This window comes from Heterocephalus glaber, unplaced genomic scaffold (genome assembly GCF_053883595.1).
Source record: "Heterocephalus glaber isolate CG9 unplaced genomic scaffold, H.glaber_assembly_v1.0 deba00001479, whole genome shotgun sequence".
Taxonomy (NCBI): domain Eukaryota; kingdom Metazoa; phylum Chordata; class Mammalia; order Rodentia; family Bathyergidae; genus Heterocephalus; species Heterocephalus glaber.
Window position 1 is genome coordinate 5,495,367 of NW_028258316.1, and position 25,532 is coordinate 5,520,898.

Sequence of the window (25,532 nt, forward strand, 5' to 3'; positions counted from 1 at the left end):
CCCGAGTTCAATCCCCGGTACCAAAAATTTTTTAAAAAATAAAAACTGGGTCCAGGGTCGGGGATGTAGCTCCTGGCACCACACCTGCCTGGCAAGCGCAAAGTCCTGAGCTCAATTCCCGGTACCCCCTCCCCCAAAACTGGCTCCAGACTCTGCTCACGTTGCTTCCTAGTTTTATCCCCTCCAACCTCTACTGACTGCTCTCTTGGGTCCTTAGCAAGTGAATTTTTTTTTTTGTACCAGGGCTCAAACTCAGGACCTTGCGCTTGCGAGGCAGTCGACGGAACCACTGAGCTAAATCCCGGCCCTGAACACTTTTGTTTTTAACCTCAGAATGTTACTGGTTAGTACTCCCCAGGAGCCAGCCAGTTGGCTGTAGTTCAGGGAAGGTAACTTGCTGTATCAGAAATGCTTAAAGAATTGCTCTCTTTGGTATAATAGGGAAAAGCAGAAGGAAAGGGGAGATAATACTTGTGTCCCGTGTACTAAGCATTTTGTGCATAGTCTCTTTTTAATCTTTGCAATAATTTTTGAAGAGAGAAGCACTATTTCCATTTTAAGAGAAGAAAATTGAGGCTTAGAGGACATCTCGATAGCTGTCTATACTGAGCTCTCCAAATCCACATAGTGCCTTTACCGCAGCCACAATAGCCTAAGGCATGGATGGTGAGTGAACCTTTGAGAGCTTTCAATGATACAAACAGCCCGCCGTGGCACATGTGCCATAGGTTGCCAAAAAGCCTGCATGCAGTTGCTTGCTTCTCACTACATAGAAACCCATTCAGGACCTCTGCTCTGTTTACCCAATACCTTATTTCATGTAACCAGATTATTCAGTGGCAGTATCCAGTTTTCTGCTGAGATCATAATCAGTGTTCCCTAAATATTACTGAGAGGTGAAGCCAAACCAACCCCTTAGGTGATTCCAGCCTTAACCTGCACAGGGGTTAAAACACCACCGGTAAGAGTGGTTCCTAAGTGTGTCAGGTCACAGTGGGGTGTGTGTGAACAGGTGTGGTAGTGGGCATGGATCCCAGGGCCTTTGCTCTAAGCTACATCCCAGCCCTTTTTAATTTTAATCTTTGTTTGTTTTATGAGACAGGGCCTCTCTTTGTAGCCCAGGCTAGCCTCAAACTCTCAATCATCCTCCTGCCTCAGCTTCCCCGAGTGCTGGGATTACAGGTGTTCTCTTGGGCTGGGGATTTAGCTCAGTGGTTTCCCCACCTGCTGCGCAGGCACAGGGACCCGAGTTCGATCCCTGGTATCAAAAAACAAACAAACAGGTGTTCTCTCCCACACCTTGCTAGGTTCCAGTCCTTTAATAGTGAGAATCTTTGTCTTATAATCATTCCCTCTTCCTCTAAAGGAAACTGAAATAGATTTAGTTCTTCCTAAACAAAAAAATACTGTTCAGTACTTATACCTCTTTTCTGCTGACTTGTTTCCCTTTGTCCTGGGCCCTACTGTTCCCATCGTTTCAAGATTAAAAGTGTCTTTCTCTTTCATAGTTTGAATATTGTGGCTCCTTGAAACACGTTTCCGGTTAACACCAGTACCTAATCGCAGCAAATGTGTTTGCAGCGCGGTACCCAAAACCCCTGCTCAAAGAGTTTCCACCGTGGCTTTGACGGGGTTCCTGTAACGACTTCCGGCTTCCTCATCTGGAGTAGTTTCATCTTATTTCTTCTGCTCTCCCTTACTGTTCTTTATCTCTTCCTTCTTTCTTCTTTAAAGCAGCACTTTGTTCTGCCTCAGGATTAGCCTACTTTTGAAAGCGGCCACTCTGTTTTGAGACATTTCCAAGGACTCAGTCAAGATTAGACCGTTTTATTTAACTGAGAAAATACGCAAGTCTTGGGCGGAAGGGAAATGAGGTGATCACCGAGGCAGGGATTGTCAGATAACCTGCATTTCATCGACCACGTCCACACTGAGGGGACTAAACTGTGCAGCTCTCCTTAAATTCCCACCCTGCCAACCCAGCTGCTATCCATCTCCTTAGCAGGGAGGTGGCTGGGTGTTAGGATTATTAAATATCTATCCGTCTCTGGAAAAAAGCCTACTTAACTCTGGTAACTGTGAGAGCAAATATTTAAAGAGACAATGCCTGTAATCCCAGCACTCAGGAGGCTGAGTCAGGAGGATTGCTGAACTACATAGAGAGGAGAACCTGTTTCAAAAAAACGGGGGGTGGGGGAATGAGAGGGAAGGGGAGACTGAAAGGAGAGAGCAAGACAGTTATGAGGGTTTCAGTGTGACCAGCACAGGAAATGATGTGAGTTTCCAGCCCCACCCTTTCTGGAGTGGTCAGGGGAGGATGTCAGAGAAACGTGCCTCTGAAATTGTTTTTAAAGGGGGATCCACGTGGGGAGTGCACGGTTACTCAGACGAAGCCTGTAATTCCAGCTACTCAGGAGGCTGAGCCAGGAGAATGGGAAGATCAGGGGCAGCACGGGCAACCTAGTGAGGCCCTGTTACGAAAGAGAGGGCAGAGACAGGGAGAGGGGGGCAGGCGGGCCTCCGGGGAAGCAGCACAGCGCTCCCTGGCTGACCCAGTGTAGCAGGGTCGCGGGGCCCAGCGAGCCCACCGTCAGGCCCGGGCGCCGCCGAGGCCTCAGCTCGTCCGGAGGCACCGGCGCCTCCGCAGACGGGGAGGGCTCAGGTCTCCAGGTGCGGCGAGACTGCAAGGCCCCGGGAGGCGGGCGAGCCCGAGCGGGACCGGCGGCGGGGTGCCTTCCCGCCCCGCCGGGACGCTGGGACAGCGCGGCCCTGACGAGCCCAGCCGCGCGGCGCTCGGAGGTTCTGAGCGGCGGTCCCGGGAGCGGGGCGCGCGGTTGCCGAGGAGTCGCGAGGAGCCGGGCGGAGGGGCGTGCCCGGCCCCGCCCCGCACCGCACCGCCCCGCCCCGCCGCACCGCCCAGCTCCTCGCGTCCTTCCCGCGCCCTGGGCGATGCGGCCCCCCCGAGGGGCCGACAGGGGGCGTGGCCGAGAGGGGGCGTGGTGGGCGGCCAGGCCGCGCATGCGTGAGCTGTCAGAAGGCCCCGCCCCGCCCCGGCCCCGCCCCTCCCCCTGCGCTCTGGGGCGTGAGGCGGGCAGTGGCGCTGCGGCGGCCGGCGCGGCCGCTTCCTCGGGCCATTTTGCCGTGGAGCGGCGGGGAGGAACAGCCGCCGGGACACCCGGGCCGGGGCCGCGACCGGAGCAGGCGGCGGCGCGCGGCAGCGGGGCTCGGCGGGCGCGGGGTCTGGAGGCCAGGCGATCGCCCGGGAGGCCCGCGGAGCCGCCGGGCCCGCCGCGCCGCACCATGAGCTGGGGCGCCGAGCTCTGGGTGAGTGGGACCGGTAGGGGCGGCCGGCGAGGGAGGCGCCGCGGGCCGGAGGGGCCGGGAGGGGCGGCCGGTTCCCGGCTGGGCGGAGCACGGGGAGCCCGCGTCGTCCCCGTCCCCGCGGTCCCGGGGGCGTGGAGGCCGCGCTGCGCAGTCCCCGCGGCGACCCGGGCGGGGTCCAGGTCTCGGGGTTCGGGGCCTGGGGGAGCCGTCCCGGACGCGGGGACCCTGGGCCCGGGCGCTCGGGCGCGCTCGCATGTGCCCTGGAGGGGCTGCGGCGCTGGGTCCCGGGGGACGGGACGGGGCCGGGACGGGGCCCACGGCGACTCCGGGGGGCGCAGGCGAGGTGAACCCCTCAGCGCTGCGCCGAGGGGCGCGGGCGCAGCGGTGACCGAGCTGTCGCCGGCCCGGGCCTCCCGGGGACGCTGAGGAGCAGAGCTGGGGCCCGGGAGGGGTGGCTGTGCCCGGCCCGGGGTTCCAGAGGTCGCGGGGAGAGAGGGGCCGGGAAGGCGGGGACCGATCTCTGCATCGGGGGCTGCGCCGCGTCGCGCTCGGGCCAGCTTCCCGGTGAGCTGAGCGTCTGCAGAGCACCCCGGGGATCCTCCGAGGAGGCCGTGGGGGGGGGACGTGGGGTGCTGGGTGCCATCCGAGGTGAGGCCAAGAAATCTGTCAAAATAAAGCTAGGTTGGAGCAATTAGTAACAGGGCATTCTCTCTAATTTTTTTTTTTTTTGCTTTGTTTTTACATAACCCTTTCTTAGACCCAGAAGCAGCTACTGTTATTAGGACTAAAATCCTGAAGGTAATAAGTCCCTTAAATTAAGATAATGCAGTTTAAAAGCATCCCCCGTCCAAAGAAATTCATGACAGCGTTTCAGCTGATGTTTGAAAATACCCGTTTTAAAATAACGTATGGCCATCAATATTTGCACACACCTAATTAGTATAAATCCGCCCCTTTAAGTGCTGTAGAGTAATTCTTTCCTTTCTTATTCTTCTCCCACTCCCTTTCCTCCTTATGGTTATCAGGTGAGTGGGGAGGAGAAATCAGAAGTAGTCTATCAAAAAACCAAATTTTTGTTTCCGGTTGTTTAAGCAGGAAGATGGAATTCTGGAGGGAAAAACAGTGTGTTTCTGTGTTAGGGACTGGATGAAAGGACATTTCACGGTGATGCTGGTGGATGTTGTAGGGAGGGCTTACCAGGGGAAGAACTGAGCAAAGAGCTCCATTTGAGCTGGGAGCTGGGCGTGGTAGAGGAGGCCTGTCATCCCAGCACTCAGGGAGGCTGAGGCAGGAGGATCACTAGCTCCAGTCTAACCTGAGGAACTTAGTGACTTAGTGAGACCCTGCTCAAAAAAATTTTTTTTTTCAAAAATTTTTAAAAGCCTATGGATGTCATTCTGTGTGAAGGCCCTAGGTTCAGACTAGGGAATAAGGGCTTCCATTGCCTGTGTTATTCTGCACACATTTTATTTTGAAAATGGAGGGGTGGGAAGGAAGCAAAGACAGGAGTTGTTGAGTGTGGTGATGCACATCTGTCATCCTAGCACTCAGGAGGCGGAGGCGGGGCCACCACAAGTTCCAGGCCAGCCTGGGCTACACAGGGAGGCCATGTCTCAAAAAATGAGGGCAGGGGATTTCTCTCAGTGGTTCCACCGCCTGCCTCACAAGAGCAAGGTCCAGAGTACCATTCTTGGTACCAAAATAAACAAACAAAAAACCAAAAAGAAATAGAAACTGGAATATATATGAATGATGTGAAACTTTGGGTCCTCATCAATACTTTGGGGTGGCCTTGGGCAGATGATACTGAAACAGAATTGGTCCACATTGATAACCATCAAGGCTGGGTACTGAGTACAGGAGAGTCTGTGATACTATTCCTTCTCCTAATGCTTGAAATCCTCTACAGTGAGAAAAATCGGAAACTGTTTTTAAGGGAGAAAGGTGTGCAGTGTTAGACTGTATTTTCACTTGGTAACTTTATGAGGAAGAATGAACCAGTGAGTAGATCTATAGATCCAAGTATATATGCATATGTATTTTGGTTTTTGTTTGTTGTATTTGAGACAGGGTCTCACTATGTAGTTCATTCAGGTTGGCTTTGAACTCTGTGTAGCCCAGACTGGCCTCGAATTCACAGTGATCCTCCTGCCTCTGCCTCCCCAGTGCTGGGATAACAGGCATGCGCTATAACATCTAGCTCAGAATTGGAGTTTTAAGGCTAAATGTAAAGTTACGTAGGACAGCAAAATGTTTCCACTTCATTTGATCTTAGCCAAAAGGCCGCGAAGTGACTGTGTCTGTTTCCACTTGCCTTGTTTTTATTAGTAGTTTTTAAGATTTTTAAAAAAGCCCTAGAGTACCAAAGGAGATGTGGCTGAACAGGGAGCCTGTCCATCCGGGCTCAGAGCCTGGGCTGTGTGGTGCGCCCGGCAGCCTGGCCAGGCCAGTGATTGAGGGTTCCCCTTACGGTGGCTTCAGATCTGGCCTGGTGTAATGAGTTGGTGATGGGGTGCTTGCCCTGCTCGGCAGAACCACAGTGCTGGAAGCAGGGCGAGCTGAGGCTGGTGCGGGCGGCTGGAGTTACTCGGGAACAGGTGCACACGGCTCTCTCTCTCGAGGCCCTTCACAAATGCCCCTGGATTCGACGCACATTTCAGGACTTTGAAAACTCTACACAGGCTTTCAAAAACGACAGGTTTCTATCAAACGTTTACATCAAAGGCCTGTGCGGAAACCACATCCTGCCTTGTCATGAGAGTTGAAAACTTTTTCTCTGCTTTTAAAAAATTCCTTCTTGGAGCCCAGCACAGTGGCTCATGCCGGTCATCCCAGCACCCTGGGAGGCTGAGGCAGGAGCATCGCAAATTGGAGCCCAGCTGGACAACTTGTTGATTTAACAAGACCCTGTCCCAAAAGAAACTAAAAATAGGGCTGAGGATGTGGCTCAGTGTGAAGGCCCTGGGTTCACAAGCCAGTTGTAACAACAACAAAAAAATCGTTTTTAGGAGTAAACTTTCATATTTAGGAAACTTTTGAGAAATGGCAAAATGTCAGGAAATTATCATATAGCTATAGAAAACAGTTCAAATGTGTAATTTGTAGTACCTTTATTGGATTAGTTTATATTTAAGTTGAGCTTTTTGTTTTTGTATGAGGTTAAACAGTAGAAATGGCTGTATTAACATAATTAGATTATAAAAATGATTTCTATATAGCTCTTCATAGCACTGGGTTTTGTTTTGTTTTGTTTTGAGACAGGGTCTCACTGTGTAGTCCAGGTTGGCCTTGAACTCATGTAGCGCAGGCTGGCCTCAAACTCAAGTGACCCTCATGCCTCAGTCTCCCAAGTGCTAGGATTACAGGTGTGTACATGCCCAGCCTAATATTGTTTTCTAAGCAATTACATTTTTTTCTTAGCTAGGAGGGTGGAACACACTTGTGATCCGAGCAGGAGGTTGAGGCAGGAGGATCTCAAGTTGAAGGCCAGCCTGGATTACATAGGGAGTTAAGGGCCAGCTTGGATTACATAGTGAGACTCTGCCTCAAAAAAACCAAAAGGAATACAAAATAAATTAAAAAAATTTTTTTGAAACATGGTCTCACTATATAGTTGAAGCTGGTCTTGAACCCCGTGAAGCCCCAGTTGATGCCAGACTTTCCAAACTTGCGGTGATCCTCCTGCCTCAGCCTCCTAAGCTTTCTTTTCTTTTTCTTTTTGTGGTGCTGGGAATCAAACCCAGGCCCTTGTGCATGCTGGGCAAGTGTACTACCTCTGTACGAGCAGGACATCTATGTGAACCCTGTTGAAAGTTACTGCACATACACTGAGAGATACCTGTTCATTCCTGTGAAAGCACACAAAGTAGATTTTACCCCCAGCCTGAAAGACTGAGTCCAGAGAGACAGTTCTGTTTCTGTGTAAGGTTAACCAATGCGGGGAGGCTGGGGTGTCACTCACTGGCAGGGCATGTGATTAGCAGGGTCGTCAGCATCACACACACACACACACACACACACACACACACACACGCCCACCTCCACGGCCTGACTTGTTGGAGCTTGATTGGTCATTGGAGAAAAGGCATAGCAAGAAGGGCGTGTTACCTTGGAATTTTTTTTCTTGCCTCCTTATTGGAAGGCAGTGACAGGTTCCTGAGGTGTCAGTTCCTGTTTTTAGGAGCTTACTTATTAGTGTGACGTGTGAGAATCCACTGGAAACTTAGCCTTCATCCCCGGCACAGGCTTTCAGGCAGTGACACAGCCTGGGCGGCTCCCTGCTGGACCCCTGCTGTCCTTACTTTGCTCAGGTGCTGACTAGAAGAGAATTCCCTCACCCAGGGAGACCTGGGAACCGTGCCCCTCATCAGCAGAGGAAGAAGCCACCTGCTTGCATGACATGCAATTTTTTTTTTCTTTTGAGACAGGGACTTGCTGTATTGCCCAGGGTGACCTTGAACTTGCAGCAGTCCTCCTGCCTCAGCCTCCTAAATGTTGGTGTCACAGGCCTGTGCCATCATGCCCGGCTTCGAGACACACTGTTTTCAATAGACTTTATTTTTTCTGTGCTGGGGTCACACCCAGGAGCTGTATCACTGGGTCCATCCCCAGCCCTAGACTGGCTTTTAGGACCCTTTCAGGCCCCTGGGGAGGAGCTACTGAAATCTCATTTCCTCTAGCTTCTGCCCCTAAATATACAGTCTGGGTGCGGTTTTTGCTTTTGTTGCCTACTGGTGTTGAGGATTGAACCCAGGACCTCACTTGCTCTAGGCAAGCAAGTTCTCTGCCACTGAGCTACACCCTTGGGCCCATAATTATTTATATTTAAAGCAGGTCTTGAAAAAAATATATATTTTGGTAATAGGTAGCTCAGGCTGGCCTCAAACTTGTGGGGATCCTCCTGCCTCAGCCTCCTGCAGGTACCACCACACTGAGATCCTGCAAAGTGTGTTTTAAATCTTGAAATAATCAACTACTAGCAGTCCCAGGTGTAGGGGAGTTCTTACCCCTTCCGACTGCCCTTGACTGCTGAACTGGAGGCCACCATTAACAGCAGCTCGAAGCTCTTCTGCAGATCTAATTCTCCACCATTCAGAGATTTGTGTTCGGGTGAAGGTAGGAGACAGCGCCCCAAAACTGTGGTGGGTGGAACACAAGTACTCAGAAGAGAGATTAATCAGATTTCCTCCGTCACCCGGCCTCCTTAGAATGCAGCCTGTTCTGGGTAGCAGACATTAAACCAAACAAACCATCACCCTGGTGAGGCACCGGGTGCCTTCCACATGTCTGTTGCCCTCACTTGATAAATGATGCCTTCTGACAATCCACAGGCCCTGTGTTTGTGATAACACAGTGTCTTGGTTGGGCACAGTGGTGCGTGCCTATGATCCCAGCACTCGGTAGGCTGAGGCAGGAGGATTGCTGCAAGTTGGAAGCTAGCCTGGGCTACATAGTGAGATCGTGTCTCAAAAAACAAAACAAAAAAGCCCTGTATTTTAAGCCCCATAAGTGGGAGTCCTGTAAGGGCCCATGCCTGGTCTGGGGCCACCGTGCAGCTTGAGGTGGACACGGGTGAAACATGGATAGTACCACTTGGCAGTTCCCACTTCCTTGCCAAAGCTAATGCTGTGTTTCCTGCTAGTATTACTCAGACTGGTTTCATCAGCACCACCCGTATTTAAAAATAAGGTTTTATTTTGACACTTAAAAATTGCAAGCTACCAAGAAGACTTTACAAAGGCCCTGGGAGGTTAATCTAATTAGATCCGAGAATGTGGGTGTGAAGTCCGGAATTCATCTGCTGGAATTAGTTCATCAGGAAATATTTGTTTGCTGTTTTAGTAACGTGCTCTCATGCCAGTGTGAGCCTAGTGCTGTATCTACTTAAAAATGGTTAGAAATCACCGGGGAGCTGGGCTGGTGGCGCAGACCTGGGATCCCCAAACTTGGAAGGCTGAGACAAGAGGATCCCTGGAAGTTCAAGGCTGCAGCCTGGCCTACATAATGGTCTCTGTCTCGAACAAACCCCAAAAAATAAAAAATAAAAGTAAAAAATTATGAGAGGCCGACTATTCAGATTGTATTAGAGTGATTTGGGAGCCTAGTGTAACTATTAACTACTCTTTTTTTTTTTGGTACCGGGGATCGAACTCAAGGCCTTGCAGTTTCGAGGCAGCCGCCAGAACCACTGAGCTAAATCCCCGGCCCTAACCGCTTTTCTTTTTTTAAGACAGGTTCTCACTGTATAGTTCAGGCTGACCTTGAACTCAGGCTGGCCTCGGACTCATGGCAGTGCTCCTGCCTCAGCCTCCCCAGTGCTGGGATAACAGGCAGGCACTACCATGTCCAGCTGCCTTTGGCTTTTTGAGATGTAGTCTTGCTATGTTGCCCAAACTGATCTCAAATGACTAGGCTTAAGGTATCCTCCTGCCTCGGCCTCCAGAGTAGCTAGGGCTATAAGTTTTTGTTTGTTTGTTTTTGGTGCTGGGGATCGAACTCGGGTCCTTCTGCTTGTGAGGCAGGTGGCAGAACCACTGAGCTAAATCCCTGGCCTAGGGCTATAAGTTTTTGCAAAGGTAGTTTAACTATGGTTTGATTAAGACCTCATCCTATTTGTGAATTTTTCTGTTAAATTTATTTATTTATTTTTTTGAGACAGGATCTCACTAAGATATGTACTTCAGGCTGGCTTTAAACTGACTATGTATTGGTGATCCTCCTGTCTCAGCTTCCTGAGTACTGAGAGTACAGGTGTGTGCCACCACACACATCTTATGATGTGAAATTTATGTAGAGGTTGAGAAGCTCAACTGTGGAATACAAGAAGTAGATGCAGCCCACCACCACCAAAACAAAACCAAAACAAAGTAGATGGAACTTTCATTTCCTGCTCACAGAAGCCATAATACCTTTCACACTGAGACACTCATGCCATATGAAATGGGGCATGTGTGGTCTTATTTAATTAAAATGTGGCCAATGAGTAAGGAATTTGTTTTTTGTTTTGCTTCGGTCCTGGGATCAAATTCCAGACCTTGCATTTTTGAGGCAGGCGACGGAACCACTGAGCCAAATTCTCGGCCCTGGAATTTGGTGTTTAATGGGAATTAGACCTTAGGCTACCGTCGCCAGTTGTAATGTGTGCACTTCAACAGTTTCCATCTGTATCTCTCTGTTCACTGTGTCATCTAAATATGGGGAGAATGTATGATTGTACCAGCTCTTATTATGGTAGGGTTTCCACATGCATCAGGCCCCATTGTTTAAACACTGGCTGCTTATTTATTTATTTATTTTTTTGGTACCAGGGATGGAACTCAGGTCCTTGTGCTTGCAAGACAGGCGGCAGAACCACTGAGCTAAATCCCTGGCCCCTTATTTATTTATTTATTTATTGGTTAAATTTTTTTTTTTTTTTTTTTTAGTACCGAGGATCGAACTCAGGTCCTTGCGCTTGCGAAAGCAGTCGGTGGAACCCCTGAGCTAAATCCCCGGCCCAGTGGTTAAATTTTTTTGTACTGGGGCCGGAACCCAGGGCCTTCGCCTTTTTTCTTTAAATTTTCAGACAGGGTCTCAAAGTTGCTAAGTCTCCAAGTTCCCCAGCTGGGCTTGGACTCATGATCCTGCTGCCTCAAGCACTGCTGAATGCTTCTTATCCCCGTGGACAGAGTCCCTGCCTCACCCCAGAGCCAGACTCGGTGTCTCTGCCACCTCCGTCATCTTCTGTGTTCTCACAGGGCCCGAGGAGGACACTGAGGCTGAGAAGCCCTCTGATGGAGCCCGGAGCCCGAGGGAGCTGCTGGGTCCTGACGAGGACCTGGGAGAGTCCCTGGCCCAGGGCCTTCGAGATGGAGACCCCCATGCAGGGGGAGAGGGCAGCAGCTCCCATGCCCCAGAGAGCGAGACCTTGGCCCATCCTGCTGGGGCATGGGCTGGGACAAGCAAGCAAGAAGGGCCTGACCTCCACACAGGAGAAGGAGAGGCAGACCCTAAAGGAGGCTGTCTGGGAAACACAGGCTTTGCACCTTGGCAGCCAGCCTGTTTTTGGCCCATCTACACATCAGATGCATTCTTTCCTTTCAGTTTTGTTTTTCTTTTTGAGTGAGGGTTTTGCTCTGTAATTTATACTGGCCTTGAACTCGTGATCCTGCCTCAGCCTCCCAGAGTGCTAGGATTACCAGCTCTCATCTCCAGGCCTGACACATGTTGGCATTCTTTTTTATTATTATTTATGTATTTAAGGGTTTTTTTTATGTATTTAAGTTTGAGACAGGGTCTCACTGTGTAGCCCAGGCTGGGCTTGAACTCACAGCAATCCTCCTGTCTCAGCCTCTTGAGTGCTAGGATTACACACTCGGCTTAGAAGATAACAATTTTAATTGATCCCTGGAGGAAATAATTCTCTTTGGCTATTTTTACCATTTTTTAAAAGTTCCACTGAAGTCACGTTATTTCCCTCCTCATGAAGCTGGCTGTCTGCCACTTGTGACAACTAATAAATTACGCTACATAAGGGCTCAGGTTGAGACTGATTTCCCAGCAAAGATAACGGAGAGTCTTAGAGATATTTACATCAGGGAAGCTGCATAAGGAAATTCCCTGCAGGGTCTGCTCAAGAGAGGACATGTCTCATGAGCATGCGCGTGGCTGTAAGGTACATTTTTTACTGTGACTCTGAATTTTTTGGTATGGGGGATCGAACTTAGGACCTGGGAGGAGGCACAGCGCCACTGAGCTAAATCACTGGCTCCCATGGCTCTGAATTTTTAACTTTAAATTTTATTTCACTTTAAAAATAGGCTAGCTAGCTGGGCATGGTAGCACACACCTGTAATCCCAGCACTCTGGGAAGCTGAGGCAGGAGGATACCTTCGAGTTTAAGGCCGGCCTGGGCTCCATAGTGAGACCCTGTCTCAAAAAATCTGAAACCAGACAGAGGCCCAAGAGTGTCAGAGGACACAGCGCTCTCAGAGCAGCAGAGGCAGGTGAAGGTGGCCTGGAGCCAGAGCCAGAGCCATATGGGCCCTCGGTTCACCTCGCAAGCACACAGGACGCCCTGGAAGGCCGCCGGCAGTCCCTCTGCTGCCCAAATTTCAGCCTCACTGGACACTTTAGGTCATTTTTCTCCTTGTCACCTTAGCAGAAAACTCAATGGGTCTTTGCTGTTTCTCCTCTCTCTGGCTGGTACAACCTTGATAGGGTCACCGGGGTTTGCTCCCCAGCCCTTCCAGCCATCGGGATCGAGTTTGCCTGGAGGTGACTCATACTAACCTGACTCCTGAGACTGATGAATAAACCAGAATGCAAACAAATAAGTCTTCACAGGAGCTGGAGATTCTCGCCGCTCCTCTGCACCCTCTCCTCCTAGCCTCCTGTCTGCAGAGCTGCACTCTACGCCAGGCTCCTGGAGAGCAGGGTGAATGTACCGGCTGGGAGGAGCCGGGCTGTGCTGGGCCGGACGTAGTCTCGGAGGTAGAGGGGTCTTTTTCTTTTAACCTGTTCTTCCTTTAGGCGCGCTGCAGCATGATAAGCTATGTGTCCGTCTTTCTGGTTTGTGTGAGACAGACAGGGTCTCCCTATGCAGTCCAGGCTGGCCTTGAACTCACTATGTAGCCCAGGCTGGTTATGAACTCAAAGCAATCTTCCTGCCTCAGCCTCCCAAGTGCTGGGATGACAGGTGTGTGCCACCAGGCCCGGCCAAGTAGTATTATTGACCACCTACTACATGTGGTGCATTGTTCTAGTAGAAGGCAAAGGGCAGTCATGAACCAAACTGTAAAACATTCCAGGCAGGTGTAGCGGTGCAGGAGGCCGAGGCAGGGAGGGTCACAAGTTTGAGGCCAGCCTTGGCAATTTATTTATTTATTTATTTGTTTTTTCAGTCTGGATAATTTAGCAAGGCCCTGTCAAAAAGAAAAAAAAGGCTGGGGATTTATCCCAGTGGTTTCGCCACTTGCTGCACAAACACAAGGACCCAAGTTTGATCCCCGGTACAAAAAAAAAAAGAACGGCTGGGGATGTAACTGAGTGGTGAAACCTTGCAGAGTTCAATCCTGGGTTCGATCTCTGTACTCAAAAAAAGAAAAAAAAAAAAACAAACAAAAGTTAAATTTTTATACTTTCAGGCAGGCACAGTGGCAATGCATGTTACCCCCCAGCACTTGGGAGGCCGAGGCAAGAGGGTCGCCCCCATTTGAGTATGGCCTTGGTTACTCACTGAGACTTTGTCCCAAAAGATAACAGAAACCTTTGGAGACTTCCGCTCGATCCCGTTCAATGGTTATCGGGACAGGGGTCCGAGCTGGGAGAGGGGCAAGGCCAGCAGCAGGCCCCGCATGTCTGACACCTGGCACATAGCTGCAGGTATCTGGAACTCAGGGCAGAGGTCGGCGCCCAAGATCTAAACTGGGATGGTGGCAAAGCTGGGATGGGGAGGGCGAAGCCTTGCCCCAGCACAGGCACTGTGGGCGGAGCCCTGCGAGGCCTGGGCACCGGCTCGGTCCGCCTGGCACTGCTCTTGGACGTAGGCCAAGGCCCGGCTTCGGCGAGTATTTGTCTTCAGGGAATCAGTGTGTGGGTCTCACTCGAGGTGGTGGAGTTGGGGTGGGGGCAGAGACAGCAAGGTTAAATTGGTCTGAGGGCAGAAGTGGAGCTTGAAGCTTTGCTAGGCTTAAAGGGGGAAACTTTCATCCCAGCATGCAAATGAGCTCATTTGCTCTGGGAGAAATCCCTTAGGATATGAAATTGGGAGGGTGAGAAGCGCTCGGGACTTTTGCGTACTTTCCTGTGAAGGTGACTGAGCCGGAGATGAGGTCGGGCTGGGGCGCAGTGGTCGTCCTCTGCCCCCATCACCACAGAGAGAAAAGTTCTGACCTTAAGACACGAGGGGAAAACCAACTCCTCAAATACAGGTTCTTGGCACAAGAGTGTCACATTTTGCTGGGCACGGTGGGTGGTGCACGCCTGTCATCATCCCAGCACTCGGGAGGCTGAGGCAGGAGGATCGCCACAAGTGCAAGGCCAGCCTGGGCGACATAGTGAGACCCTGTCTCAAAAAAAAGACTGTGCACTTTGCATACTGTGAGTCAGTATCCTTTTCTGTAATCTTCTCAGGGCTTTACGCGTTGCTCATGGCCGTGAGAAGTGCTCTGCATGGCGCCCTTCTGTCCTCGGTGGCTTTGCAATTTCCCTGCCGGACTTTCATTTCCCCATCTCTGCCCTGAGAGTCAGCTCCTCCACTTCAGAGCATCTGCTCTGAGACGACGAACCAAGGGTGCTGTGCCTCAGGCTTGCCACCGAGGCCTCAGGCGCGCTTGGGCTCGGCGGAGGCCCTGGCCCTGTCTCAGGAAGGGAACTTCATGGCAAAGCCAGGCAGGCAGGCAGGATGCCGGGACGGAGGCCCCAATACCTGGAGCCTTGTGTGCTGGGTCTGAGCTGCAAAACCCAAACTCAGAGACAGCGGGTCTGACGTGCTCGCCACAGGCCCACTGGTTTCTCCTCGCTTTATGCCCATCTTCAGGGAGTTTGGTGATAGAGTATAAAAACTGGGTCCAGGGCCGGGGATGTAGCTCCAGGCACCACACCTGCCTGGCATTCGCAAAGTCCTGAGCTCAATTCCCGGTACCCCCTCCCCCAAAACTGGCTCAAGACTCTGCTCAGGACGCTTCCTAGTTTTATCCCTTCCAGCCTCTACTGACTGCTCTCTTGGGTCCTTAGTAAGCGCACGTGGTCCCCAGCTTGTCCCAGTTCAGCCCGACAAATTTAACTTTACAGTGGACTTCGGGGAGTGCTAAGCACACCTGGGGTTGGTGACGTTTTGGCTCCATATGAGACAACAGAGGATGAAACACTGGAGTGTCCCAGGGTAACCTGAGTTCCAGGATCGGCTGACAGCATCCCCTCCAAGGAGGACGGATTCATAATGAATGGGGACGCCCTGCCGTGGCCTCTGCCGAGTGGCAACTTCTAAAGACTGGAACCGGCTTGGAACTTCACTGTGTGCGCTTCCCTTCCCGCGTTGGCTCCCAGGCCGAGGGTGGGTTTGGAAGCCACACAGGCGGGACCACTGGGCTCGTCCCACGGCACACACGGGCTGTTTTGGTGGAGGCCAGGCATGGTGGCGCATGCCTGTCATCCCAGCACCCAGGAGGCTGAGGCAGGAGAATTTCTGAGTTCAAGGCCAGCCTGGGCTACATGATGAGATAGATCCTGTGAGGCCTCATTTGCTTTGTCACCTTGGAAGACCAGGGAGCAGGCAAGGCCAGCTGATGCCAGTGCAGAAAAGCCTTGGGCAGCAGGTGGTGTGGCGGGCGACTGTCCCACACGGTGGCCGCAGGGTGACTTTGCTTTCTGGGTTCCCCTGGAGGAGGGAAGGCTGATGAGATAAAGAGGAAACCCCCGAGCTGGGCAGGGTAAAGACCGTCCCTGGTGACTTGGGGCCAATCAGGAAATCATCCTTTGATTAGGAAAAGAAGACTGAAAATGCAGGGTTCATTGTGCAGAGGGCAGAGACTGATTCTCCCTTAGCAGCGCCCAACAGTCTCGCCAGCGCATGCGTACGCCATCTATAAAAAGACTGTTTATTTAAAAGGAAACAATATTTACCAGATCTACAGGCCCCGCCCAGCTCACAAGCCTGGAGTGAGGGGCCGGGCTGTCCTGTGATGGATGGAAGAAGAAGCCAGCCCAGGGGGAGATTACAGCAAGGGAGATCGGGAATAAGGGGAGTGGTGTCCTTTAAAAAATGTCTTGCATGGGGATTTAGCTCAGTGATTCCACGCTGCCTGCCTCGCAAGCACAAGCACAAGGTCCCGAGTTCGATCCCTGGTACCAAAAATAAATAAATAAATAAATAAAATAAAAAATATCTTACAGCTGGGTGTGGGGCACACGCTGTCATCCCAGCACTCTGGAGGCTGAGGCAGGAGGATCAGATGAGTTCAAGGCCAGCCTGGGCTACAAAACAGGACCCTGTCTCACAAACCAAAACAAAACAAAATAAAAATATAGCCTCAACGTGAAGCCAGCCTCAGACAATGAACCCCCGCACAGTGACTTGCTCCACTCAGCTGCTGAGCTGTCTGCCGAAGCTGCTAGTCTCAGCGGCAGGAACAGTGCCATGCAGGTCCGTCAGCCCCCTCACACCTTGCTGCAATCACAGTGCGGGCGGAAAAGAACTATGTGGTTCTTCACTGGAACCACCGGAGCCAGACTGGCAGTAAACATGGCTCAGTTTGCCTGCATTGTAACCCACTTCCACAGACAGGTGTCGTGCAGGGCGCAGAGCCCTGCACCGCACCGTGGGGCACAGACAGCCGCAGCCCAAGAGCTGTCCTGAAGCACAGTGACCGTGACGTGTCTGGAAGTTGCTGTCCTAATTTTTCATGGCCTAAGAGCCATCTGTTCTGAATGACTAGACCCATGGTATCTTCTTTTTTTTTTTTGGTACTGGAGATCGAACTTGGGACTGTGTGCTTTCGAGGCAGGCAGTGGAACCACTGAGCTAAATCCCCAGCCCAAGAGCCATGGTATCTTCTATCAGAAGTGCCTGGAGAAAATAGCCAGCAGAGCCAGCGTGGTGGCGCACACCTGTCTTCCCAGCACTCCGGAGGCTGAAGCAGGAGGATTCCAAGCATGGCTGTGCACACCTACAATCCCAGCACTGAGGAGGCTGAGGCGGGAAGATCACTGAAAGTTCGAGGTCAACCCAGGCTACGTAGCAAGATCCTGTTTGACTTAATCAGTCAATCAATCAATCAATCAGTATTTTTAAAAAAGTGGATGTGGCTGGCTGGGCTTGGTAGCCCACACCTGTAATCCCAGCCCTCTGGGAGGCTGGAGCAGGAGAATTGAAAGTTGAAGCCCAGCCTGGGCAATTTAGGAAAGACCCAGTGTCAAAATAAAAAATTTTTAAAAATTGGGGCTAGAGCTCACTGCAAAGGTCCTGGGTTTGGTCTTCAGCAGCAAACACAGGCAAGCAGGGGGGACCTGTGTATATCGAGCTGTACAGCAGTTCCAGTGGTAGAGCACCCTCGAGCTGAGTGTGCTGCCGTCCGTCACCATGGGTGCGGTGCGCCCAGTGTGCTGAGTCCCGGTGTCCGCAGCGGGCTGAGGGGCTGAGGGCTGCGTGTTACTTGCAGACCTCGAAGCTCTGCCCGGCTCTCAGCCTTGGCCACCCTCAGTCCGCTTGGCATTGGCATTCATGGCACAGGGAGGAAACCTGGCTGGCACTGGGCTGTTGCTCTGCAGCACTGGCATCGAATATTAATTCTCTCTCTCTCTCTCTCTCTCTCTCTCTCTTTCTGTGTTTTAGACAGGGTCTCACTATGTATTTCAGGCTGGCCCTGAACTTGCAGTGATCCTCCTGCCTCAGCCACCCCAGTTCTGGGATGCCAGGCCTGGCCACTGTGCCCGGCTCTAACACACCATACCTGCTGCTCACTTTGGGTGTTGCTTTCAGCTACATTCCTAATGCCTTTTAGTTTTGTGTTAATGGGGAGAAGTTTCAGTGTTGCAGAAATAATCGTTTTTATTCTTAAATAAGGGACACTTAGTAACCCTGAGATAGCTGGAAGAAATTGCCCAGGACCAGAAAGTTAAAAGGCAACTGGGGGGTCCCAGGCAGAGAGGTCTGTGTATAGCGTTGCTATGGAAGTGAACGCAGGCCGCTGTGTCCAGCAGATCCGAGGATGGCGCTTTGTCCTTGGTCAGGGTTTGCCAGCCAGGAGACCCCGCTTAGCATTCCCATGGCCGAGTGTGACCAGCCCCACGTCACCAGGACTGCAGGGCTCTGCGGCCTTTCTTTGGATTTCGTTTTGAACCTGGGATCTGTAACACAGGGCTGTGTTTTCATGGCTGGAAGCAGCTGTGTGGGACCTCTCAGAAATCCTGAGGCTCCTTCTGCCCAGCGGGCCTCCCGAGAGGACCAACACAAACAAGAAAGTAAGCAGGGTGGTATTGTCGATTGCTTTCTGGATCCTGGTTGCCAAGTTTGAATTTGTGGGAACGCTTTGGTTCCAGATGGAGCAGGCATGGTGATGTTTGCAGCTTCATTCACTGCTTTTTGAGAGCAAATTACAAACAATATTCTGAAGTGTTTTCTTAAATCATTCTGTGGATTTATCCTCCACGCATGTCACTATTGAACTTATAAAAGACTTTAAATTGTATTTTGTTTTTAGTAGTTCAGGCTGGCCTTGAACTCACTGTGTAGCCAGGCTGGCCTTGAACTCATGATAATCCTCCTGCCTCAGCCTCTTGAGGGCTGGGATGACAGGCGTGCCTGGCCCATGCCCGGGCCTTGAACATTTCTCAGGAAGCTGGATGTGTTAAGTGAGCCGTCCAAGCAAGGGGCTCCTGGATTTGAAGAAATCCCGACTTCAATGGGCCAGCATGCCTTCTAAATACTACTCTGATTGTTTAGTTATCACTGTTACCTTTTGAAAATAAACAACCTCAGGAATAAAAAAGAAAGGAAAGTGTTTTTGAAAGTAAAATGTCAGTGAAGACCTGCAAACGGTGCTGCAGTGGCTTTGCTAAAAGCTGCCAAACTCAGAAGCAACCAGGACGTCCTGCGGCAGCTGACTGGCTAAACAGTGCAGAGCCTCCGGACAGTGGGAAGTTACTCAGTAATAAGACAGCGTGAACAGCTGAGCTGTGAAAAGACGCAGAAGAAACTTAAATGTGCACGACTGAAAGAGCTGGTCTCTGCATGGAAAGATTCCAGCACCTGAGAATTGGTGGAAGGGAAGACTATACAGGCAGCAAAAAAGGTCCACAACTCCTTGGCAGTGGGGAGGGGTGAAAAGTGGAGCATGGGATTTTTAAGGCAAACAAAAATAGATTTTTCATGATGCTGCAACAGTAGATAAATGACATCATCCATTTGGCAAAACTCAGAACTAATCAATGCCAAGAGTGCTGGAGTGAACTCTGGGTTTGAGTTACTAATAGCCGATCGGGATTGGATGAGCAGCTGCCACAAGGGTGCCGCAGCAGCTCGAGATGTGAGGAGTGGCAGGCACGTAGGGTGAGGGTGTGGGGGCGCTGGACTTTCTGCTCAACTTTTCAGTAAAACCTAATGTTGCTAGGCCGGGGATTCAGCTCAGTGGTTTCGCCGCCTGCTGTGCAAGTGCAAGGACCCAAGTTCCATCCCCGGTACCAAAAACAAAAACAAAAAAACAAACCTAACATTGCTTTTTAAAAATTAAGTCTATTAGGCTGAGGCAGGAGGATTGCCACAAGTTTAATGCCAGCCTGGGCTACATAGTGACACCCTGTCTCAAAACAAAATTAAAAAGTCTCTATTAGTTTAAAAAGTTAAAAATCAATGAGTATAGAAAACTAAAGTCTTGAAGCATAAAGATCTTGAATCTTATGTGCATGGTTGGAATACTTAGTGCAAGTCAAAATTGTCTAAAATCTATATTTCTCCCATGACTTTTATTTTCAGGGTCTCACTATGTAGCCCAGGCTGGCCTGGAACTGGCAGTGATCCTCCTGCCTCAGCCTCCCAAGTGCTGGAATTATAGGCATGAGCCACCACGCCCTGCTTTTTAAATAAGGGTTGGCAAACGCAACCCCAGGATGCTCAGAGCAGAGGCTTTTATTCTGAGACAGGGTCTTCTAAGTAGAGACATTAGAAGCAGCAGCTCTTGGCCATGCCCGAGATGGGATGGACACTGACAGCCCCGTCTCCCTGGGTCGCGGTGTCTTTGTGCAGGGGAAGAGAGCAGCTCAAGGGCGCAGGCAGCCAAAGGGGCCCTGGCACAGTGTGGGTCACCGCCTCTGCCTTGCCTCCTCCTCAGGGTGGGGCCCCGAGCACTGCCCCGGGGTCCCATCACCCCATGCTTCTCTCGGATGCCAGGGATCCTCTGGGCTCAGCGCCAGGTGCTGTTCTGTCCCTGCTTTCTGGCCAGGTGCTTGCCTGCTGGGCTGCACCTGCACTGCCAGCCCTGAGCCCGGTGTGAGGTGTGAGCTCCGTGGTGCTGACTCCTCACAGTTAGGGGAGCAGGAGGAGGGACGTGAGACCCAGCACAGTGGCCTGACTCAATGCCTCCTGCTGCAGAACCTGCAGGCCTTCATCCCACACTCGGGAGGCTGAGGCAGGAGGATCGCCAGGAGTTCCAGGCCAGCCTGAGCTACATAGTGAGACCCTGACTCAAAAAACAAAACAAAAGGAAAGGAACTTGGTGCCTGATGAGAAGCACAAGCAGGTGATAAAGGACAGCTGCTGTGGTGGGGGTGTGCGTTACGCGGAGAGGCCTTAGCCCCGCGATGCAAGGTGTTTGCCTACAACATCCTCTGAGCCCTTGGCATCTGCTTCCTCCTTCTCAGACCAGGCAGAGCCCCCACCTCACCAGCCAGGGTGGTCTGGGGAGGAAAAGACCAAGTAAACCAACCTGGGGAGGGAAAGAAGCGGGAGAAGTGGCACCGCCCGCCCGCATGGAGAGCCACGGCCAGGTGACTCGGATGTGACCGGAAGTTGCAGTTTTCTTCAAAGTACAACTTCACAATTTTTCTTGTCTCTTTCTGCTTTACCTTTATTCTGTCCTGCGCTAGTACTGGGGGTTGAACACAGCACCTTCACACCTAGCTCCAGCCCCAGACCTTTTTCTGCTTTTTTTTGCTCTTTTTTTTTGAGACAGGGTCTCACTATGTGGATCAGGCTGGCATCAAAATCACTATGTAGCCCAGGCTGGCCTCGAACTTGCAGCAGTCCTCCTGCCTCAGCCTCCTGAGTGCTGGGATCACAGGCAGGTGCCACCACGGCCAGCCCTCTCTTTTTATTTTGGGGTTTTTGTTTTGTTTTGTTTTTGAGACAGGGTCTCACTATGTAGCTCAGGCTGGCCTTGAACTCACAGCAATCCTTCTGCCTCAGCCTTCCCGGTACTGGGACTACAGGCATGTGACAAGCCTCTCTTTTTATTTTGAGACAGAGTCTTGCTAAGTTGTCCAGGATGGGCTTGGACTTGGCAATCCTCCTGCCTCAGCCTTCTGAGTGCTGGGATTACAGACCTGTGCTTCCTTACCCAGCTCTGAGATTTTTTTTTTTTTTTTTTGGTACCGGGGATCAAACTCCAGTCCTTGAGCTTTTGAGGCAGCCAACGGAACCACTGGGCTAAATCCCCGGCCCGAGATTTTTTTTTTATAGTTTTGTACAGTGAAGATCTAGTACATAAACACTATTTGAAAACAGTTTGTCTGGGCTGTTGACTGCTGCATCATCAGTTTCTGATATATTTAGCACATAGTAGGTGCTCAGTAAAATATTTGTTAGGTGAATGATGGTGCTTTAACACGGACTAGAAACAGTGTATGTTGTCCACTGTAATATTGTTGGTACTCTTAATTCGTTAACCTTTTGAGAGGAAAATGATCTACTTTTGGGTTTTTTTTGGGGGGGGTTGTTTTTGTTTGGTACCAGGGATCGAACTTGGGACCTTCCGCTTGCAAGGCAGGTGGTGGAACCACTGAGCTAAATCCCCGGCCGATCTACTGTTGTTTTGGTATGTGGAAACTATTTTTGGCATTTAAACAATAAGAGATCTGGATTTTTAAAAAAAAATTTCCCCCTCAAGTGTGAAGTCTTTTTTGAATCGATAATTTAACACACTGTACTTGAGTATTAAATGATGCCCATTTTCTGAACAATGCTTTATCTTTTTATGAGGACAAAAAGGAAGTACATCAGTCAGAGCAGAGGCGCTCAATACTTGAGTGGGTTTTCCTATTGATTGAAGTTTTCCTTTCAGAAGTTATCTTCACTTTTGATTTCCAGTTGGCAGAGGCTCAGGTGATCTGGTTTTTCTTATCCTGAAGATTTTGCCATCAACTCGATTGTAAACTAACAATTCTGGAGTTTGACAGAAGAATGTATGAAAATGAACATGTAAGATATGATTTATGCAAAACTAGCAGACTGAGCTGTGCCTGGTGGCACTGAGGGGGCTGAGGCAGGAGGATCTCTGTGAGTTCAAGGCTACATAATGAGACCCTGACTCAAAAAAAGAAAACGGAACTTCCACTGCCTGCCTTGCAAGTGCAAGGACCTGAGTTTGATCCCCAGTACCAAAAAAAAAAAAAAGAAAGAAAGTGGAACAAACAAAGGTAAAACGAGCACCTCATGTTCATGGCACTGAGCCAGAAAACCAGACACTCTGGTGCCAGCGTCTCCTGGGCACCTCTCCGGTGCTACCCCTCCCAGTGCCTCACCCCTCCCACCCAATCCTGTGGTGTATAAATTTGGCATTCTGTGATACATGTTCATCTGGAAGACTTTTTTTCCTCAGTACCAGAGATCGAACTCAGGACCCTGTGCTTGCGAGGCAGGCGCAGTGCCACTGAGCTACATCCCCGGCCCTTGTAAGATTTTATAAAACCTTTTTTGTGTGTTTGTGGATGTGCAGCTGCTTTAATATAATTGATTTCAAAACACATTTTAAGTGGAGGTCTTCTTGCTCTTCACCTTTGGATAAATCCCCGCCTTCTGCCACTTTTCCCTCAAAGGAAGGGGGCGCCACTGATGTCACCCCACGGGCTTCTGTGGCCCAGGAGCCCTAGCCCTGGGAGAGGGAGTTTATCAGGAGTCAGGGCATCCACAGCACAGGCGGAGGCCGGAAGCCTCGGGGACAGCGGAGGGCTCTGTCCTTTGCAGACCGGTGATTTGAGGGGCTCAACGTCCCTTGACCTTGAGTCCATGTCACTCACAGGTGTCACTTTAGCAGATTGGCCCCAGGTTGGCTTCTCCCAGGGATTTGGAACCAGGGCCCCTTGAACACACTCTTATGTGATTAGGAGACCCCGTATTAAAAGTTGCCCTTGGGCTGGGGATTTAGCTCAGTGGTTCTGCCCTCTGCCTCGCAAGTGCAAGGTCCCGAGTTCAATCCCCGGTAAAAAAAAAAAGTTGCCCTGTAGCCTGATGGCCCTGGCACAAACCTTGGTTGGTTTGAATTCAAGGAGCAGTGTGATCTCAAGATCAAGGTCGGCCTGGCGTGGTGGCACATGCCCTTGATCCCAGCATTTGGGAGACTGAGACAGGAGGATTGCTGGGAGTTCACAGCCAGCCTGGGCTACACAGCGAGTTGATGTGGACCCTGTCTCCAAAAAGATGGAGGTCAGGGATGAGGTCTGGAGAGGGCTCTGGAGAGGCCTAGGAAGATGCCATCAGTCAGCCTGCAGCCCGCTGCTGGGAAGCGTCCACTGGAGTCCTGGGGTTTTAGAGTGAATGCCTGAGAGCCGGTATATATAGCCCATGCTCATAAATTAAACAGTGACTTCCATTACTTGGCTTTCTTCATCTTTGCAAATGTGCAACTTAAAAATTTTAGAGTAGCCAGGTGTGGTGGCGTATGACTATAGTCCCAGCCTCAGGAGGCTGAGACAAGAAGGTCTCCAGGAGTTTGAGGCCAGCCTGGGCTACTTAGTGAGTTCAAGAACAGCCTAAACTACCTAACGAGACCTTGTCTCCAAAAAACGAAGACTTTGATGGAGCAGTGAAGATTATTAATTTTATTAAACTTCAGGCCTCCCCAACTGGGAATTGGACCCAGGGCCTTTGCACTGAGCTACATCCACAGCCTGGTTTTGTTTTTGTTTTCAGACAGGGTCTCGTTGAGTCCCTGAGTTATCCAGGCTGGGCTTAAAATTGAGATCCTCCTGCTTCAGCCTCCCAGAGTGTAGGGGTTACAGGCATTGAACGCCATGCCCAGCAATACATGTTTTTCATAGTAAGCGTGCTAAGATGAGGGGTATTTCTAAAGCACTTCTGCACACTCACACCAGAATACTTATGCGATTGAGTCATAACAAGTTGGTTTTTCCTGAATACTGCTTGTTATTTTTTTTTTTTCCAGTACCTGGGATTGAACTCAGGACCTTGTACTTGCCCAGCAGGTGCAGCGCAACTGAGCTACATCCCCAGCCCCCTGAACACTGCTTTTGTCTGAAAGAATGATTGACAGACTGCAACACATGGCAGCTATTTTCCTAGAACCGGATGGACAGAAATGTTGGAGGGAGACAGCTGTCACTTCCGGGAAACAACTTCCAATGTTTGTTGCCAGTAATAGCATTCCAGCTTTTCAGTAAAAATTAGAATTTGGAGAAGGTTGTATTTCCTCTGTGAGCTTCCAAATATTTAACAACTGAGAAAAGATGAGCTAGGCGGGGATATAAACAAGTAGGCGCTTTTGATATCTTACAATGAAATGTGTCAGTTCATAGAAGATAGCATCTGTGTAACCAACAAGATCATATTTTCTAAATGCCGGATGAAGACTGTTACCTGATCATGCACAGGTAAAGAGCCACTCAACCAGGCACGCCTGTATTCCCAGCACTTGGGAGGCTGAGGCAGGAGGATCGCTGCGAGTTCGAGGCACATAGTGAGTTTGAGGCCAGCTGCAACTGCATAGGGAGACCCTGTCTCAAAAAACAAAACAAATCCAAAGAACAAGGTTGACTAGAGTATTTTATTGTGACCGAATTTGATAAATTCCCGCCTGTGGTTTCAGATACTCCATTGCAAGTAGCCTTTGAAAGATGATTTGTAAGGTGTTAGTGTGATATCAAAGAATATCTACGATTATCTAAAAAGAGTATTGAAACCCTGCTGTTCCTGACCACCCATCCGTGGGGAGGGGGAGTTTTTCATTGCTGCAGGCAGAGTCCGGAGCGGCAGGCTGAGTGCAGAAGCATCGGCGAATCCAGCTGTTTTCAGTTAAGCCAGATGGCAGAGAGATCTGCAAAAATGTAAAACAGGAAAACAAATGTGAAACAGATCCACTCTTCCCACTAGTTTTTCTTTTTTTGCAAAATCAGTTTTTAAAAATAAAAAATATGCCATTTTCATTAATATGTGATATGTTTATTGTCTATTTAAATGAATTAATAGATATTTTAAAAATCTCTTTAATTTCTGATTTTTTATTTTTTCTGAGGCAGGGTCTCGATATGTAGCCCAGTGTGGTCTCAAACCCAGTCAGCAATCCTCCTGCCTCAGCCTCCCGAATGCTGGGATTATGGGCGCACGCCACCAAGCCTGGCCTGAATGACTTCTGACAGGGCTGGGGAGACATCTCAGCTGCTGTTGCATGGCAGCAAGCAGGAAGGGATGCATTTTTGATAATGTCCCATCCCCAAAGTAGCAAAGGCTAATTTTTAAAGGATCATTTATAATATTTGTTCACAAGAGAGTCTTTTTAAGATTT

At 50.4% G+C, this 25,532-nt stretch overlaps 1 protein-coding gene across 23 annotated transcripts in view; it reads left to right on the forward strand.

Moving 5' to 3' along the window:
* The window catches only part of Fnbp1 (formin binding protein 1), an 85,136-nt gene that overhangs the window by 6,347 nt on the left and 53,257 nt on the right, over nt 1-25,532 (forward strand). For 20 of the 23 annotated variants that reach the window (XM_087183054.1, XM_087183055.1, XM_087183062.1 and 17 more), the window contains exon 1: nt 3,064-3,324. The exons of 1 other annotated variant lie outside the window; for it this stretch is intronic. In XM_087183054.1, coding sequence (XP_087039180.1) covers nt 3,301-3,324 — 24 coding nt within the window. In that variant the 5' untranslated portion in view covers nt 3,064-3,300. Of the gene's footprint in view, nt 1-3,063; nt 3,325-24,176; nt 24,622-25,532 lie in introns of those variants that run through there. 2 more of the 23 variants (XM_087183059.1, XM_087183058.1) reach the window with 2 other exon arrangements.